The sequence below is a fragment of the Lichenostomus cassidix genome, unplaced genomic scaffold (genome assembly GCF_008360975.1).
Source record: "Lichenostomus cassidix isolate B80296 unplaced genomic scaffold, HeHo_3.0 HiC_scaffold_806, whole genome shotgun sequence".
Lineage (NCBI taxonomy): Eukaryota > Metazoa > Chordata > Aves > Passeriformes > Meliphagidae > Lichenostomus > Lichenostomus cassidix.
Genome location: NW_028147569.1, coordinates 16,935 through 36,891, shown reverse-complemented (window position 1 = coordinate 36,891; position 19,957 = coordinate 16,935). Strand labels below are relative to the sequence as shown.

General features: G+C 43.2%; 1 protein-coding gene across 1 annotated transcript; it reads left to right on the top strand.

Annotated features, from left to right (window-relative positions):
* Positions 1-4,523: 4,523 nt before the first annotated feature.
* LOC146422044 (membrane metallo-endopeptidase-like 1) lies at positions 4,524-19,957 on the top strand (the record flags this gene model as incomplete). Its single annotated transcript, XM_085046776.1, has 21 exons — positions 4,524-4,583; positions 5,202-5,363; positions 5,796-5,876; positions 6,555-6,650; positions 6,913-7,031; positions 7,650-7,715; positions 9,910-10,044; positions 10,467-10,556; positions 10,792-10,928; positions 11,386-11,479; positions 12,352-12,480; positions 12,748-12,846; positions 13,224-13,307; positions 13,575-13,678; positions 14,210-14,268; positions 15,340-15,459; positions 16,562-16,695; positions 17,098-17,163; positions 18,137-18,232; positions 18,514-18,590; positions 18,945-19,957. Coding segments are annotated over 21 exons (2,108 nt in total), but the record flags the coding sequence as incomplete, so codon positions are not given.

The window sequence follows — 19,957 nt, the reverse complement described above, 5'->3', positions numbered from 1 at the left end:
CAACAAAAAAAAGCCAAATGTGGCTGAGCAGAGTTTGTGTGATAGAACCAACATTGCTATCCTGGGATTTTTTGATTTCTGATTTCATTGAAATGTTAATTTTGGAATGTGTATGAGACACTGGATTGTTCACTAAAAACAGATTCAGATTTCTCACTTCACCTTGGTACACCCTTGATCAGAATGACACTACCCAGGCTTCTAAAAATAATTTTGTTTAGCTTGTAATTAGGAATTAAATTAGAAAATTAAAGCATTGCCTGTCCTGCCTTGCATTCACTTTATTTTTTTTTAATTCATGAAGGCATGTTTGGGCTTTGTGGTTCAGAGAGAATATTTTTCTGCTTGTATATAACTTCCAGAAGAGCATTGTGGTGCATGAAACAGGCCTGTGGGTTCAGCAATAATTCCTGGAGTTCTGGTAATGCTGACTGGGATTTTTATCTCTCTTGCCAGCCAACAAAAACACTAAAACTCTCACAGCAGTGCAGCTACAGAGTTCTGGACACAATTTGGAGGTTTTTTGACACCCAAGGAAGTTTTAAGACCCTAAAGAACTCCTGTCTAAGTAAGCTAAGAGAAAATAGAGGAAGAATAAAGTAATATTTGGGTGATCCTAGCAGGGGAAGGAGCCAGGACAGGGTTTGGATCTCAATCCATCCCTCACACCCTCAGCCCCATCTCAGCACTCTTTTCAGTATTTCCTTTTCAGTATTTCAGTATTTTTCTCAGTATTTCCTGAACTCCAAAGCTCATCACTGGCTGGAAAGGTCACAGCCTGAGGAACATCCAACATCTCCACACTCATTTCCACATCCAACCACTCAGCAGCTCCTCCAGGCAGCTCAGCCCCAAACAACTTCCAGCCTCACCTAATTGCTGCTCCTGTAATCTCTGGTTGTTCGATTGGCTTTCTGGCTCCCAGGCTGCCTTCTCAAGGAGGAAGAATCCCAGATATTTCTGTGTCTGCACCCTCCAGGTTGTCCCTGCTGGCTGTTAGGAAGCTCAAGGTCACGGCACTCTGCTCTGTCCCCTCCAAAAAACTAGAAATACAAACCAAGCAGCACCTTGTTCTGGGGGAGGATTAAAAATTCTAAAAAAATATGAAAAACACAAGACAAAAACCGTTTTTCTCCTGCATTTCCCATGCTGAATGTGATCGTTGTGCAGCTGAATAACTGATTTCCAAGAGCCTGCTGAGCAGCAGCAGTGTCTAAACTGAGGCAGGGCTGTGGCTGAGCTCTGCCTCCTCTCCTCTCCTCTCCTCTCCTCTCCTCTCCTCTCCTCTCCTCTCCTCTCCTCTCCTCTCCTCTCCTCTCCTCTCCTCTCCTCTCCTCTCCTCTCCTCTCCTCTCTTCACCTTTCCTGCCCAACTGTCCTTTGACGTCAGGAACCTTCATTAACGAGGCAGCTATTCAGGGGAGATGGAGAATTTCAAGAAGTGGCAGCTAACACACAAGCCATGGTGACATTTGGGTGACAAGACTCTCCCCAGCCGTGGTCAGATGGAGCTCCATGAATGCAGAGCCTTAATGGGGAGTGACAGGCCAGGCAGGGCTGCAAAAGGGGCAAATAAACACACAGTTTACTGATTCCCACACAAAAATGTCCCTCAGCCATGCTAATGATAGGTAAGAAATCCCAGGAAAGGTGGAATAAAACTGAACTCTTGTGCTCTGCACTGCTTTGGAAGATGCTGACGTCTGGCCCAGGCAGCCCTGTGTGACAAAAAAACATTAATTTGGCAATCATGCTGTTTGTCGCTGCTTCAACAGCAACAAGGGCAGCTTGCAGTGCCAACAGCACTTCTGCAGAGGAGAGCTGACAAGCAGGGAAGGTGCTGAGAGGTAAAAGCTCCCACGTGAGGGCCTGGTGACAACTGTGGCTCTAATTGTCCCTCTGTGTGACATCCCCAGCCATCTGTGCTCCTCCAAAGGCTGAACACAAGCTGTGTCCTCCAGAGCCCTGCTGAGGGCTTGGCTGGGCTTTTGTTCCCTAAAAAATGAGCTCAAATAAAGCCTTGGAAGGTTTGGAAAGGATTGTCACTGCAAAGGTGGGCTGCTGAAGGGGGATGAAGCCATCCAGAGATCCCAAAGTCATTGTCACCTGCTGCTGCCACCCAGGAAGGTGACATGGCTCAGTGGCTTCTTGTGAGGCCAAATTAAGACAATAAAATTGTCTGCAGTGAGCCCAGGGGGTCTGAAGAACGTCCCAGCTCTGCCATCTCTCAGGTGAGCAGTTCACATCTGGAGTGTTTAATTTACCTCATTTTCTCCCATTTGGAGAAGTCCTACAGCTCAGGTCATTTCATTAATCTCCATTAAAGCTTCTCCTCGCTGATCAATCCTCTGCTGTTGCTGGATCACACTGCGATGGATGTCAAAGCAGGAGCCTCTCTGTCATTGTAAATCAACCTGTCAGCAGTGCTTAACCAGGCAGGAAAATAAATATAAATACCTGAAAATAAATATAAACACCTGTATTTCTGCTGAAAACTTGGGCTGCTGTTTTAGACAAGTAGTTTGCGATAACAAAGGGCAGAATTGTGGAGCTGAGAATGCAGAAGTGGCTTTTTAAGTTCATTTCCAGTTTTTGGGAGGTGACAAAGCTGCAGCCAAGTGAGCAAAGATGTGACCTTGTAAAGCCAAACAGGGCAGGGCTGGGCATACCCAGAGCCAGGTGCTGAGGAATAAAGGACAGAATTGATAGAGAAACAAAGGAGACACTTTTCAAGGTAAACTGAGAGTTCTCCTCCAGCCGTTTCCCATGGTCTGGGTTTGGGGCAGAGTTTCAGAGCTCTCAGTGTGCTCTGGAATTGCAGAGCAGCTCATCCTGCTCAGTTACAGCAGCACAACCAGAGGGCTTGGGGAAGGCAGGGGAGCTCAGAGCTGTTGGGTAGCAGAAATTGAAGTGAGACATTGTCAGGTTTTATTAAAGAGAGGAGATTTGATTTAAAAAGTAAATAAATACATAAATAAAGAGAAGAAAAATAGGCTTTCTGAGTCCTGCCTGATCACTGAGAAACAAAGAGACAAACACCACATTCCTGCAGTACAATTATTTCTTTCTCACCTTGCTCTTTGCTATTGCTCCTTTTGCCCTTGAACTACTCATTTCTTTTCCTCCTCCTCATTTATTTTCCCCCTTGGAAAATACCCTAGGTTTGATTTTGCCAATTGTTTAATTACGAGAGAGTTTAAGAAAGTCCAAAAATTAGGCATAGCTTCGTCCATAGTAAAAAAAAATCCCATCAAATGCTGAAACAAACCTAAATAAATATATAAACCAAAATAAATAACCGTCTATGTGAAGCTGAAATATTTTTCCACATATTTTGCTCCTCCCCTGCTCAGGTTGCCAGACCCCAGGCAGGGCAGGACACACAGATTTTGTCCTGCAGATGTTCTCCCACCCAGCACAGCCACGCTCAGCTGAACCCTCAGCATTCCCCAGCACAGTGGGGGCTTTTTATGTCGCTTCCACTGATGAACTTCAAAGCCCTCTTTTCTCCCCCACTGTTTTATTTCTCTCTGAATTACTGTAATCTTGTTTGCTCTCATGTAAAGCACTTACTTGCATTGAAAGGATTTTTTTTTTTTTTTAAGGAACTCTTTTCTGCAAACAAGGATCAAAAACAAAGCTTTGAAAATGTGTCATTCTGCTGGAAGGTGTCAAGATTTTGTTTTTCAGTGTGGAACCACATAGTGTCTATTTAATATAAGTCTATTTAATATAAGTGGATAGCCAGCTAGTAAACCAAGACATCCAGCTTCTCAAATGGGAAATTAAACCAGCAAAATGAATTTCCTTCTCCTGCAGGAGAGCAGTGGAAGGATTTCACAAACCAAGTCTGAACACTCAGAAATTGAATAGCCAAGATCAGGACTTTACTGGCGTTTTCCATGCTCATCTCAAGACAGAACAAATTTGAACACAAATCCACAGCCTCCTTATTTCCACACTGCTCCATCAGCCCAGGAAATTCCACATTAGGGACAACATCTGTGATGAGCAGCAAGGATCAACCTTGAAAAATGAAACTGTGGCTCAACAAGCCTGTGATCAGCTCCCCCTCCCTAGCCCACTAACACCTGGAGAAATTAAAGTCATTTCTTTCCCTAAATGTGCTCCTGGTGACTGAAAGCAGTGTGGGAGCAGCTCTGGGCTTTTTGCCCCCTTGTTTAAACCTCTGAGTCTCAGTGACTTTGGAGATGCTCAGAGCATCTTCACAGGTTGTCTAAAAAGGGAATCCTGTGCTCTCAGCTCGTGTCAGGAGGATTGTGGAGGCAGTTTAGCAGGTACAAAAGATGGTCTGATTCTCCTTCCAGGAGAGATAAAACTCACTGTCAAGACTGTTGCAATGCTGCTGCCAATAAATTTTCCTCAAATGATTTCTTCACAGTTGTCATTTGATGTCCTTGACTGACACCAACACTCACAGAGCTGTCACTGAGATTGGGCTACTCTGGTAGCAATTTCCTCCCAAAATCAACAATTCCATCTGCTTTCCTCCTCTCCCTGCAGGTTCCCTCTATGGCACCAACTCGGGCAACATCTGTACCACCCCTGGTTGTGTGACAGCAGGTAATGGGGTTGGGATGAATTATTTATATGGTTTTATATTTTGATAATTAATCAATTATAATTAATGCAGAGGGGAGGTTTTATGTGTTGTTACTGAGCCTGAAGAGGAGAGAATTCAGAGTTTAAGGCTGAAGTAGATGAAGAGGAATGAGATTTCCCCTTGGGTAAGGAATATCAGTCATGAGGGAGTAGCACAGGAAAATTCCAGTGTGGCCACAGAGCCTGAGCTCTGAGCCACAAGGACGTGGATTGACCAACACAGTCTGTATCTATAATAAAATTCCCTTTAGACTGAATTTGCTCTCTCATAGGGCATTCACCTTTTTATTGTTGGCATCTGCACCTCAGGAGAGGTGAGATTCCAGCAGAGATGTTCCCAACAGCCCCCTGGAAACTCTGGTTTCTTGGGCAGTGCCTAACCTGGAACTCTTCCCTGTCAGACTTTGTGCTCTGGGACAGCTCTTCTGCCATTCAGGTCCATTTTTAAGCAGAAAATAGGATTTTAACATCGTAATACATGGGAATGATTCTTGCCAAGCAGCTCCTTGACATTCTCCAGCTGTCCCAGAGACCCCTGGGCAGTCTGTGGAATTCAGCTTTCCACTTTTGATGCCCCAGCTGCCAGAATCATCCAGAACATGGACCCCACAGCTGACCCTTGCAAGGATTTCTACCAGTATGCCTGCGGGGGTTGGCTGAGCCGGCATGTGATCCCAGAGACCAGCTCCAGATACAGCATCTTTGACATCCTCAGAGACGAGCTGGAGATCATCCTCAAAGGTAGGGATGAGGTTACTCCATCCTGAGCCACCTGTGGTGAGTTTCAGACAGAGAAATAAACATATCAGAGAGAGAAATAAACATATCAGACAGAGAAATAAACATGTCAGACAGAGAAATAAACTCCCAGTGAAGTGTTGATTGGGATTTTTTTCTCTCTGGTCCTTTAATTTCTACATCTCTTACTACACCCGTTTTGAACATCCTCTTCCCACTAAAAATCAGCCAGAGGTGGTTGGGAATTAACTCCAGAAGGAGCAGGAAAAGCTGTCTGCAGGTCCTTCCTCCTGACACTTTTCCCCACTAATAGCTCTAGTTTCACAGTCATTGCAGCCTACAGGTGTTTATCACAGCCCTGAATCCTTGGGGATTTCTGTAAAATGATCAAAGCTCTCCTGGGCAAAAAGCTCATGGCAATGGTTCCTTCCCCAGGTGTGCTGGAGACCTCAGACCAAGGGGACAGAGAAGCATTTCAGAAAGCTAAAATCCTTTACAAGTCCTGCATGAATGAGAGTGAGTCTCTTCTCGTTCCGTTGATTCCCTTGGTCAATATTTTGAATACTGAATATTGAATGTTTTGAATTTTATTCTTTATTTTATAGCATTGGTTTAAAGCTTACTTTAACATTTTTTAACTTTAAACACATACATATATATACATATATATGCATACATATACATATATATATACATATATATACATCTATATACATCTATATACATATATATACATATATGTAATTATGTATAAATAATGTTATTTAGTAAATGGTGATATGTTGTTATGTTAACTTTACATGTGGTTTTTATTAAAAATTAAATTTTTTTGTGGGACACATTGTGGGTTTTTGTTTTTTTTGTATTATTTACTAAGTACACTTTGGTTTTTGAGTAAAGACAACTTTACGAATGGGTTTGTTTTTATGTGATTCAAAAGCACCAATGTTGTGTTGAGAAAAAATCCATTCAAGGTCTGTCTAACCCATTCAGTCCAAATTAGTACTGCAGCCAAACAAGTATTTTCATTCCTTTCCTGAAGACTAGTATACGATACTTTCATGATCTCTCTTATTTTTTACCATGATAAAAATCCAGTTGCAAATTTAAGCTGTTAGGCCCATTATCTTTTTTTCCTGATTTTTTTTTTATGAAAGCAATAAAACAATACAGAATTTGTTTTTCCTCCCTCAGGTCTTATAGAGCAGAGAGATTCCTTGCCTCTGCTGGAGGCCTTGAGGATGGTTGGAGATTGGCCAGTGGCTTCTGCAGACTGGAATAAGACCAAAGGTAATCCTGGAAAAGCTCAGCAATGTGCATTTAGAATTATTTACTGCACTGGGGAGGTCACTGTCACCCAATTAAATCCTCCATTTTCAGTTTCTCTTCATGAACAGAAGTCAGGGTGTCACACATTTAACACTCATTGATCTATTTAAATAGATCCAAACCATTTCAGCAGCCAGCTTGTGCACTGCACAACTTCAATCAGTCTGACACAGATTGATAAATTATGTCTATTTTCCCTTTTTCCCTTTTTTTTTTCTCCCAGAGCCAAGCTGGAGCATGGAGGAAAACCTTTCCATAATGAACTCCAGGTTTAACAAACGTGTCCTCATCGACATGTTCGTGTGGAATGATGACCGAGATTCCAGCAGGCACATCATTTATGTAAGAAAAATTAATTCCAGGGAATTATTGATATGCCAGAATCATGAGGGATAAATATTTACACTGCAGACAGATTAGCTTCCCATAGAACAACAGTGGTAAAATGAAGGCAGCAGCTCTGTACCTCAAGTGACAAATCAAAGACATGTTGGGAAATGTTTTATGGCAGCATGATTTCTGTTCCAGCAAAAGAAATAAAAATCAATGGAACTTTGCTGATTTGCAGCATTTAAGGGCTATCAGTTCTCATGATTTACAAAAATGATGGTGAGGTTTAGTATGCAGCAGGAAACCATGGGTTTAGAATATGTAAAGAGTATTGCAGAGTTTGTTCAAAAAATGGTTGTGCGGGAATTCCAACCCTTAAGTCAATCAACTCAGAAAAGTTACTTAATTATTTTTGGATCTCAATGATTTCTGAAAGATTTTGGTTAATAACCCACACTGAGATCCACCCTGTCCTCACCTGGAAACCCAGAGACTAGAGTTTTACCTTCTACCTCCCCCAGAGCCAAAAAACCCAAAATTCTCAGAGTGTTTGGTGATGGTGCCATTCCAACCCTTTGCACAACCCCAGTTTCTGTTCCCCACTAACCAGAGAAATGCATTTTCCCTCAGATTGACCAGCCCAGTTTGGGAATGCCATCCAGGGACTACTACTTTAATGGGGGCAACTATCAAAGAGTAAGTATTCCTTGGGTTTGATTTTCTCTGTGCCCCTAAAACAACTTGATTACTTATCCCTGTGCTCTGGAAAACCACAAAATATTAATTTTCATGGCATGCAACAATCAGAATTAGACTGTGACATTCATTGCTACATTTTTTTCCTAATTGAGCCAACATTTTGTAAAGTTTACAAAAAGACTGAACAACTGTATAAATGTCAAGCCTCCCCAGAACTGGCCAGCTCATAAAGAGGGTAATGAGAAAATAAAATCATGTTTTATAGCTTAGACAGTCTCTCATTTTGAAGGACAGCTTCACATTTTCAGTGCAGGCAATTTGCTTGTATCTTTCTCCGAATCACTGATGCTCAGGAAGTAAAAATCTGCTGCCACTTACTCTCCCCTTCCCCCAAAATTACATGAAATTGTGAGAGATTATTTTTCTAGCTGCTTTTCTCTGCCAGTGCTCAGGTCAAAAACACTGATTCTGCAAAAAACACTGTTTCTGTAAATACACAGAAAGTTCTTGCAAACAGAGCCAGATAATTTATCTGTTTCCAAGATGAAAATACTGCTTTAGTACATTTTATTTCCCCTCAATTATGCCTTGCTAACAAAGGGTGTTTGCAGCCCAACATCAAACCAATTTTCCTAACAAGAATGGAAGGGAAGACAGAGGGACAACAATCAGCATTTGAGACTCTTTTGTCTCGTGGTTGTAAAGGCAGATGAAAACATCAGTGGGAAGAGTTTTCCTCTCACTTCAGTCTGTTTGACCATATTTTATATCTAATAAAGCTAAAATATAGCCCTGGGGGGTTTATAGGGGATTTTCCCCACACCTTCTGGGCACCTTTAGGAGCTGCCAGCTCCTGGGACAAACCAATCTCCAGGAGGCTTTGTTGGGAAATGTGGAGAGCTGCTGACCCAGGAATCTCCCCTGCACCACCTCTGAGCAGCACTCAGAGCAGAAAAAAGGGATATTTGTGCATTGAGGCATGAAGGTCAGACCTAGATGGACTTGGAGGAGGTAGGAAATCAGGTACAGTGAAGAGAGGATCCTAAATTAGCAAAAGAAAACCAGTTCTGCTCGATACAGCTTTAATCTGAAGCCTTCAAGCAGGGGGGCTGAGGCTGTGCTTTTAATCCTAATGACCAAGGAGGAGACACAACCCCTTTTGATTTGTGTTTACCAGCTCGCTGCCCCCAGACAATGAGCCCAGCTCTGATGACCCAAACTCCCCCTGTGCTTAGTCCAGCATCTTTTGGCAAAAACTCCTCCTGAGGCCTAGGGGAGTCTGGCCTGATTAAGGCCCAGCATTCAGCCTAAAACTACAAATCATCATCTCTAAGTGCCCAGACTCGATTTCACCACAGTCACTGTGTTTATTTGGCCTCCAAGGTCTGTGGAGGAAGAAAAGCATGTGAGGAGAACAGGTAGCTTCAAGTTTTTTCTCTGTCAGAGTTCAGCACTCCCTCAAATATTTTTTCAAGGTCCCTTCTGAGGTATAAATCAGTCAGAGAATAACTCCCATCAAGAATAAAGCAAAGGTGTCACTGGGAACTGTCTGAAACAGAGCTTTTCTTTCAGACACTAAAACCAGACTTGAGAAGATTTATGGTATTACTTTCAGAGAACTCAGACCTTCCCTGTCTAGCCTGTAATTTTGGATCACTGTTCCCACAGAGTAACTCAAAGCACGGAGCTTTCTCTTTGCCCAAGCAGTAATTCTAACCCAGAATGGCAGGGCTGGGTGGCACAGGGAAGCAGAAAGTGTGTTTTGAGGCTGCAAAATGCCCTGCAAGGTGTTCATGATAAAGAGAACAGCTTGCTGAATGAGAAATGTGAAGGTGGAGTACAGAAATAGTGAAGAGAGGCTGTTTACAAGGGCCTGGAGTGACAGGGCAAAGGCAATGGGTTCAAACTGACACAGAGGAGGTTTAGATTAAATATTGGGAAGAAATCCTTCCCTGTGAGGGTGGGCAGGCCCTGGCACAGGGTGCCCAGAGGAGCTGTGATGCCCCTGGATCCCTCGAAGTGTCCAAGGCCAGGTTGGACAGGGCTTGGAGCAACCTGGGACAGTGGAAGGTGTCCCTGACCATGGCAGGGGTGGCACTGAATGGGGTTTAAGGTCCTTCCAACCCCAACCAGTCTGGGATTCTATGGAATGATGGACAGCAAACCTTTTCTGTTCTGTGTCTGAGTGCAGGTGAGAGAAGCTTATCTGCAGTTCATGATCACCATTGCCAAAATGATCCGGGAAGACATGAATGTGTCCAAAGATGATTCCTTTGTCCAAGAGGAAATGGCCAAAGTCATGGAGCTGGAAACAGAGATTGCAAATGTGAGTGGAGAGATCAAGAATTCCTCAGGATGCTGTGGGGGGGCAAGGGGTGAGGGGAAAGAGTCTCTTGCTGGTTTGGGCTGCAGTTCTCAATGTAGCAGAAAAACCACAGCCCAGAAAAATTGGAGGAAGAGGATTTTTTTGGGACCCACTTGGCTCAACACATCCCTGAAACGTTATTGAACAGGGGGGACCCAAGTTCCTGCAGTGAATTTTTGAAAGTGGCAATTAATTTGAAATTAATTTTGAAAATTAATTTCAAAAAATTATTTTTTAAAATAATTTTTTTTTTAATTATTTTCCTTTTCCCAAACGAACTGGTTTTCTTGCACATTATTGGAGTGTGTGTGTACATGCATGTGATTTCAGCCATTGATATTTCTGCCAGCTGATTCCAGTAATAACCTTGTGAATGTCTTCAGGCCACGACCCCAGCAGAGGAAAGGCACGATGTGACCTTGTTGTACAACAAAATGACCTTAGCAGAGCTGCAGGAAAAGTTTGCATTCAATGTAAGTGTTTCATTAGCAGTCTCATGCTTCAAGTCTCTTAATTCCATGCCAGTTGGAAATGCCTCTGTGACTTTATCAGTGCTTCAGCAAAGAGGTAGAAAATCATTCCCATTCTTAATTTTGCCTTCTGAGTCTCTTGAAAAGCTTTGTCCTACTGAACAGCAACATTCAAGGCCATGAGACTGTCAAAAGGCACTTAAACAGCCAACATTGGAATGTCTCTCTGTCTGCCTAGGAATTTAACTGGACCTTCTTCATCCAAGGCGTCATGTCTTCAGTAGGTGTCCAGGTGGACCCAGAGGAAGAGGTGGTTGTGTATGGAATGCCTTATCTGCAAGAACTGAAAGCAATTATCTCCAAGTACTCAGCCAGGTAAAGAAACCAGACAGTGTGCAGGGCAAAATTCATAGAAGTATTGATGAAATGTCAATTAATGATCCCCCTTGATAGTTCTGAGCTCCTGAGGAAAAATGACAGCTCTGTAAAATACAGGAAATGCCTTTGGAGGATTTTAAAGTCCAAGTGCTGCAGTACAAAGTGTCTCACTGCTTGCTTAGAGAAGGGTAGATGGGAAGAAAAAAATACATGACAGGCTTAGCTCTTGTTACATTGCAGAAGGAATAAAAATAAGAAATTAATCTCAAAACAGACATGACAGCTCAGTCCTCAGGCTGGACGACTGCAGTTCAACAAGATTCTGTGAAACCCAGGGCTGGGCAGCAATTATTTCCTTCTTTATCTCCACCCTAAATTGAGATTCCCCTCTGTCTGCCTGCACCAGAACTGGATTTTTACAGGGGATTGAGCTCAGCTTTGCTTTCCCACACAGCACCATCCAGAACTACCTTATCTGGCGGCTGGTGATCGACAGGGTCAGCAGCCTGAGCCGGCGCTTCAAGGACGCTCGGGCCAGCTACAGGAAGGTATTTCCTCTCTTCCTAAAGAGGAGAGCAGAGCTGCCACCAGTGCCAGTCTGGTCAACACAATAACCATGTCAGAGGGTTGGGAAAAGATGTATTTGTAGCTCCCTCCTAACCCAAACCATTCTGTGATTCTGTGATTCCATCGTGTCATCCCCAAATGAACCCAATCATTACGTCATGTAATCCCCAAACAAACCAATCATTACATCATGTCATCCTCAAACAAACTCAATTATTCCATCACATAATCCCCAAACAAACCCAATCATTACATCATGTAATATCCAAACAAACACAATTATTCCGTCATACAATCCCCAAACAAACCCAATTGTTACATCATGTAATTCCCAAACAAGCCAAATTATTCTGTCACATAATCCCCAAACAAACCCAATTATTCCATCATGTAATCCCCAAAAAACCCAATCATTACATCATGGAATCCCCAAAACCACCCAATCATTCTGTCATTAAATCCCCAAACAAGCCCAATCGTTACGTCATGTAAACCCCAAACAAACCCAATTATTCCATCACTTAATCCCCAAACAAACCCAATCATTATATTATGTCATCCCCAAACAAACCCAATCATTACATCATGGAATCCCCAAACAAACCAAATCATTCTGTTGTTAAATCCCCAAACAAACCCAATCATTATATCATGTAATCCCCAAACAAACCCAATCATTCCATCATGCAATCCCCAAACAAACCCAATCATTACATCATGAAACCCCCAAACAAACCCAATTATTCCACCATGGAATCCCCCAACCAACCCAATCCCAGCAGTGCAAACCTCAGGGTGGAGCTGCCCTTTAGGCAGTGATTTGGAAGGGCTGATGCAGGTTTTGGTGCTGCAGGCCCTGTATGGCACGACGCTGGAGGAGGCGCGCTGGAGGGAGTGCGTGAGTTACGTCAACAACAACATGGAGAACGCGGTGGGAGCCATGTATGTCCGGGAGACTTTTGCTGGTGAGAGCAAGAGGATGGTATGTAGTTTACCCTTCATACTACTGTACATCCACAATGCCCACGGGGTTCATTCCCTCCTGCCTGAGCTCCCTGGTTGCTGTCTGGGGAAGTCATCCAGCAGTGAAGAAGGTGCAAGAACTCATTAGTGGTGTGCTTTGAAATGCTCAACGCCATGGTTTGGAGCACAGAATTTGGGGACAATTCCAGCAGGAAGCTTTTCAGCCCTTAGCTGTGCCTGGGGGAATGGTGTGTGAGTGATGAATGCCTGCCTGGCTCTGTTTTAGGTGAGAGATTTGATAGAGAAGATCCGCGAGGCGTTCGTGGAGACTTTGGATGAGTTGCAGTGGATGGATGAGGCATCCAAGGAGAAAGCTCGGGAGAAGGTCAGAGACAACGAGGAACTTCGGTGTTTTCTCATGGATATGAAATATTTGGAATTTTGTAGTAGCACCATTTCCAGTTTCTCTACAAATGAGGGGAATTGACTTAAATTGTCATTATTATGCTATAAAATTGCTCTTTCCTTTCAATCCTTTGTTAGCCCACATCAACCAGATGCAATGCAATCCCTCCAAAAAAAACCATTTACAACTTTTAATTGACCTCAGGACCATTAGCACCATTCCAAAACCAAGAAAAAACCTCAAACATTTAACTATTTTTTATTGAAATACTATTGAAACTTCAGTAAAAACAACCCAACAACAACACACCAAAAAAACCCACAATTAAGAGGAAACATTCAACTCTTTTCTTCCAGGCAATGGCAATCAAAGAACAGATTGGCTACCCAGATTATATTTTGGAAGATCACAATGAGAAACTGGACCTGGAATATGCCAATGTAAGTATTCTGTGCATACCTCACTAGGTGAGATTTTTTCTCAAAATAAACATCTGCATTTACTTTCTTGCCACTGGAATATTTTTACCTGTGCAATTGCCCTTTCGAAGAGCATTAAAATGAGCATAATAATAAATAATTGGTGCAAAGAGCCAACTATTCAGTGAAACCATGCAGCCAAAACAGGCTTTAGAGGACATTCAGTGGAACGAGGAGTTCCTCTTCCTGCTCAGCTGACCAGTGTACTTGGATCCCCTTTTTCTGCAGTTAAACTTCAGTGAGCACAGCTACTTTGAAAACATCCTGGAAAACCTGCGAGCTGGAGCCCAAAAGAGCCTGAAAAAACTTCGAGAGAGAGTTGACCAAGATATGTGAGTCTGCAGACAGAGCTACAGACACAACCTGAATTTTGGGTTGATGGTGGGGGTGTTGGAGTCATGCTGTGGGGAGCTGGGAATGCCTGTGGTGGAGATAATCCAGGAATTAAAAACAATTCTAAGGTAAAGTGAGCAATGCTTTTCCCCTGGAATGTTGTGTGTTTGGGATGAAAGGTGACCGTAAACAAGCTAACAGGTATTTCCCGGTGTCAGAATTTCTTTACAGCTGTGATCAATCCCACCTTTTCCCCTCCATTAATCCTTTCCTTATATAATCTCCTTAAAAGGATTTTCCTCCTTGATGAAAGGTTTTTCCTTCTCCTAATAAGGAAATTATATTTCTTTATATACCCATATACACATTCCTTGAAATATATATATTACATATATATATATAATCCCTGCAAGGATTAAATCCTTACAACCCTTTCCTATATACCTTGAAGTTTTTAGCAATAATTAAATTTCAAAAATGTCTTTAAAATGAAAAAACCATGACTAACTGTGTGCAACATTTATTTTTAGATGGATAATTGGAGCTGCAGTGGTCAATGCATTCTATTCCCCCAACAGAAACCAGATAGGTAGGTTTAAACTCTTTTTTAGCCAGCTTTTATCATTAAAAAATTAACCATTTTTATCCAGAGGCACAGATTATAATCAGCTTTCCAGGCAGGCAACTCAGGTCTTGATGCCACCTGGTTCCTCTCCAGCTTTGTCCTTATAAGACATAGAAAAGTAACTCATTTAAGCAACTTGGAGATGAATATGCATGTGAAAAATCCAAGCACAACCACCCACAACAGTGTGTATGTCAGTTAAATCCTGTTTCTCCCTGTCTCTAGCTTGAGAAAACAATTTTCCACACTGCTCTGTCTGACTGCTGTCTGGCTCATGTGTTTCTGCACAAAGTTGTATGGATCAAACCTGTGTGGCCAAAAAGGTTTTTGTCTCTGAGTGAACTACTTGTGATATAATTTCAATATCTCCCATCATAGGAAATATCTCATTGGAGTGAATCACTGCCAGTCTGAGTTGCTCTAGAAGTATTTATGCTTTTCAGCTTGTGTAGAAGGGATGAAAGGCAAATCCCATGGCTCTGGGTGAGGTTTTGCTAGCAGGCTGAGGCAGAGCAGATCTCCTACATTCTCCCTCAGATCCCACTGAGTTCCCCTCCAGCTCTGCAGGAATCACTGCTGGGCATGTTTTACCCTCCAAGAGTTGCTGGTACCAGCAAATGATTTCTAACCTCTCCCCAACTCAGCTAAAGCAATAAAAGCTCCATTAGTTCCCCCATAAAATGGCTCAAACACACCAACTGTGCCTGTCTCCAAAGCAGAGCTCCTAAACATTCTGTTCTTGACTCACTGCAGCAAACATTGTGGACCAAATTAGGCTAAACTCAATGGAAATGCTGCTTGGGTCTCAAACAGGGAGCTACTGTAGCTGCAGATGTGCTAAATTAAACCTTTATTAACTTGTCATTTTCCATTTATCCAGAGAGAAACCATTTCACACCAGGCATGAGCTTGTTTCTAATCATTTTATATTTTATGTTCCTCCCTGACTCTTACACCAAGCAAACAATCTGTCTGCTGAGGATGTAAAAACAAAGCCACCTTATCATATTTCCATTTTTCTGCCTGTCTTTGCAGTTTTTCCTGCTGGGATTCTCCAGCCTCCCTTCTTCAGCAAACACCACCCCCAGGCCTTGAATTTTGGAGGGATTGGGATGGTGATTGGGCATGAGATCACTCATGGCTTCGATGACAACGGTGAGGAGATGACTGAGAAAATGATGTTATTTCAGCTTTAACTCGTGGCATGGCAGGAATTGAAGTGTCACACTGTTGGGATTGCAGATCCCTGCACTGTCACATCCCTGCACTGTCACATCCCTGCACTGTCACATCACTGTCACATCCTGCTCAGGAGCACGAGGAGCACACTGGAAACACTCTGTGGAAGGTTCTGCAGGGAATGTTTCCTGAAAGGAGCACAAGAGATGAGGAGATGTTCAAAATAAATGGAGGCAATGGCAATTCTCAGGGAAAAAAATGTTATTTTTACAGCATCATCAGATCAGAAACACAAAGCAAGCCGATCCATGGGCTCCTGAATACAATGAAATCTGTGAACAACTTTTTTGGGATAGAAGAGCTGTCAGTAGTGCCTTGAAATCCCAGGAGACACTGTTTTTCAACACAAATGCTTGAAATAAATTGACTTTTTAACTTTCTTGAATGCCATGTAAAAGACTTTGGGGGAAAAACTCCCTTCTGACTCTGCAAGTCAGTAATTTCTCACAAGGGTTCTCTTCAATCTGCTTTTTTTATGCTCTTTGTGTTGTGCAGATGGCACAGAAACACAACACAGCCTCAGCAGCTGAGTTCTAGAGCAAAGGAAAACCTTGTTCTAGCCAGAGAGCCAAGAACACAAAAACTCCACAACTGCAATTCCAGCTTTAATTCTCTATAAACCTCAGTTCTGTCATGTGGACATTCAGAACCAGCACCTCAGACACCTCAGAGGTGAGGGAAGGTTCTGTTACATGATGTCTGCAAAATCCAGACATGGATTTTCCATGGTTTTATTTTTTTATTCCATTTTCCACATTTTATTTGGAACTAAAACCAGGCCTCAGTGCTGTGACTGAAGTCAGGGCTGCTGAGTGAACAGGAAATCAGGGAATAACAGAGACCACAGTTCCATTCCCTTGTGACAAAGAGAATAAACTGTGCCAAAAACACTTTAGAACACCTAAATTCAATGAGGAAAACAGGGAAGGAGTGCAGTTCCAGCATCCCAGGTGCTACACTGGAAGAAGCTTTAAAATCTTGCTCAAAATTTTCGTTTTTCCCTCGCGTTTTCCCGCAGGCAGGAATTTTGACAAAGATGGGAACATGCTGGACTGGTGGAGCAACTTCTCAGCGCTGCATTTCAAGGAGCAGTCCCTGTGCATGGTGCACCAGTATGGCAACTACACCTGGGAGCTGGCAGGGGGACAGAATGTGAGTAAAACCACAGCTTGGGTTTGCACAAAAATCATGAATTTAACAGGGAATGCCCATGGAGGATGAGCACAGCTTAAGCACAAAGCCCAGCTGCCCCAGGTTACTGTGCTGGTGACAAGGTTGTGACAAACTGGGGACACTGGTGTGGCTCAGAAAGCCCAGGATGTGTGTGCAGTGCTGTCCTGCCCAACAGCAGCACAAGTCCTGTCCATGTTACATTTGTGTTTATTCTCTCTGTTGGAATCTACAGCTCTCACCCTGTGATTTTTTAAATTTCATTCTCACAAAGTCACAGCTTCCCTCTGCTGCTGCAGGCATTTGTGTGACTGTGCTTCAACCTGTGGCTCTTAGGGTTGCTGATTTTACTGACTATGGAGTAAATAAATGATTATTTTTCAGGTCAGTGGCATAAGCACGTTGGGAGAAAATATTGCAGATAACGGAGGAGTCCGACAGGCTTACAAGGTAACTCTCAAACACCCTGTGAGTTGAATTTGGCATCCAGCAATGAGGGGACCTATTCTGTGCTAAAAAAAATTGACAATTACCATGTTATTAGCATATCCCAAAAGATAAAGCCTTGATTATACATCTGGAAGGTCATTGCCCACAGCTTGCTGCCATTCTTGCACCCAGGAGCAGCCAAAGGTGGAGCTCAGGGGTGAGCAGGAAATGTTCTTCCCTGCTAAGAACCCTAAAAGATGTCACAGCAAAACCTTTAGTCTTTGGTAGTTTGAGTATGGTATTAAGGGTGTTAATAGAACATCCTGAATTTGCAGAAATCTGAATTCCAACCCTGAGGGACACCATTCCAATTAATTACTTCATTAGGATTGCTCTAAAAGCCATTGCAGATGCTGAGGAGCAGTGTGGGGTGACATGAACTGCCTGCACGTGGAATCCATGGATGTTCTATGGGGTTGGATCTGTTTTTACCCTCAGCTCTCCCTTTTGTTTCTTGCTTTGGGACTTTCTCAGCCCCAGAGAGGCTGCAGAAACAGAATGTTGGGAATTTAGCAGCTTGAGGGCAAATTAACTTGTCTCCTTCATGTCAATATACCTAAAAAAAGCAAATTGGCCAATTAATGTGTAACAATAACAGATAATGGGTTTAACACTGAGCAAGGTTGTTATCTGTTCTTTTATGAGCAGTTACCTGAAGAGAGAAAAATCATCACTAGAGCAGCAGAGGAGACTTAACACCTTATTTCTAGATATAAATTCCTGTAGAAAGAGTCTGTGAAGTCAACAGTGCTTATGCTGACAGCTTTTTCATAAAATTCTCTGTACTGTTTGTATTAGAGAGGGAAAATTCACAAAAGTACAGAAGGGAACCACATTGATTCATTCATGGGGTGACTAAAATCCCTCCCCAAAAAACAGCATTCAAAATCCACCTCCTGCTGCTCCTCTGAGCTGGATCTGTGATCATTTCCAGGCCTATTTGAAGTGGCTGGAGCGGGAAGGGAAGGAGCCAAAGCTGCCTGGACTGAACCTCTCCCACAAACAGCTTTTCTTCCTCAACTTTGCCCAGGTGAGAACACCCAGGGCTGTGCCTCAGGCACTGGGATTTTGCTGGAGGAAACACCTGGGTGACATCAAGTGCTGATAGATCTGCCCCAGAGCATCAGATCTTGATGCAAGACCTTGCTAAAACAAAAGCTAATCAGTAAATAATTGCATCCATTCTGCCCCTCTATAAAATGTACACCAGTGATATCCTAACAAAATGGGATGGAAAACCCATTGGGAGAAGATTCCCAACATGAATTCCCTTTAATACTGACCCACTAATGATCAATCCTCCCTGTCCAGGTCTGGTGTGGCTCCTACAGACCAGAATATGCCAGTCAGTCCATAAAGACAGATGTTCACAGCCCTCTGAAGTACAGGTGGGTTTGACTCATTTATTAATCTACAACTCATTCATTTAACCCCTTGCACCACGACAGAGTTTGATAACACACGAGATAAATCCAGAGTGACTTCCAGATTTTCTCCCACGGCTTGTAGGACACTGCTGGAGAGCACATGCCAACACCTGGTGAATTTGCCAATCCATATGGGATGGAGCAAAACTAAACCCACTCTGTTTTGGCATTTCATTGGTCACATTACCTATATTTCCTAAATATCCCATATTGGGAACTCTAATCGAGTTCTGAGGCACCAAACCACTTTCTGTTCCCCAGCAGATGCAACTCCTTGCCCTGCACCATGTGAACACCTCCCTTCTCTCTGTTTAGGGTGATGGGCTCCTTGCAGAACTTCGAAGCTTTCTCCGAGGTGTTCCACTGCAAGAAGGGCACAGCCATGCACCCCGCAGGGAAATGCCGCGTGTGGTGACCCAGGTGACACTCTGGTGACACCGCCAGCAGCTGGTGGCAGGGATGTGCCTGGTGGTTGCTGCTCACCTCAGCCAGGGCTGCCGGGCCAGCTGCTGCAGTGAGAGCTCTCCCAGTGGCACTGGGAAGCACAGGGGACACCCAGGGACACCCAGGGACACCCAGGGACACCCAGGGATCACAGGGATCCCAGGACTGATGGACTGCTGAGCCCAAGGTGTGTTCCCAGGCAGAACGACTGTTTCCAGTGACATCCTGACTGTTACCAACATCCTCATCAGGGTTACAAGGACTAATTCCTACGTGAAAACAAAACCAACAGGCAACCACAGATCTATTTTTCAGACAGGACTAATAATTTTAATATGTCAGCTCCACCTTCCGAGGCTCAGCAATGCTGTCTGAGACGTTCCACTGCTCCGTTTCCAGTGTTCTGCTTCAGTTTCTGGTGCTTTTTTTTCCCCAGATCAGCTCAGAGCTGGTGCAAACCCTCGTGCTGTCTGTGCCTCTGTCCTTTGATCACTGCTTTGTTGTCAGAGTTGCTGTTTGTCGTGACATGTCACACGGTGAGCTCTATGCTGAGATGCCTGTTGCACTCTCCTCCTGCACTTGAGTTCCTCTTCTCCAAAGAATCACCTTCCAGCGAGGCATCACTGCAATTATAACACTTTAGGAGTACAAATTCTGTCTTTATGGTTAAATTACAGGGTACCGCCCTTCAGAGATATATTTAAAATGATGCTTATTCTTGTAGAAAGTGTATAAAATACCTTTTGCCAAATAGCAGACATGTATCCATGGAAACAATTAAGCTGGTTTTAATCCTGTGCCTTTTTATTTTGCCATAGGCTATTTTTCAGTATTTACACTTGAAAATGTAACATGTATTAATTTTTAATAAAATTTAAAAGAAA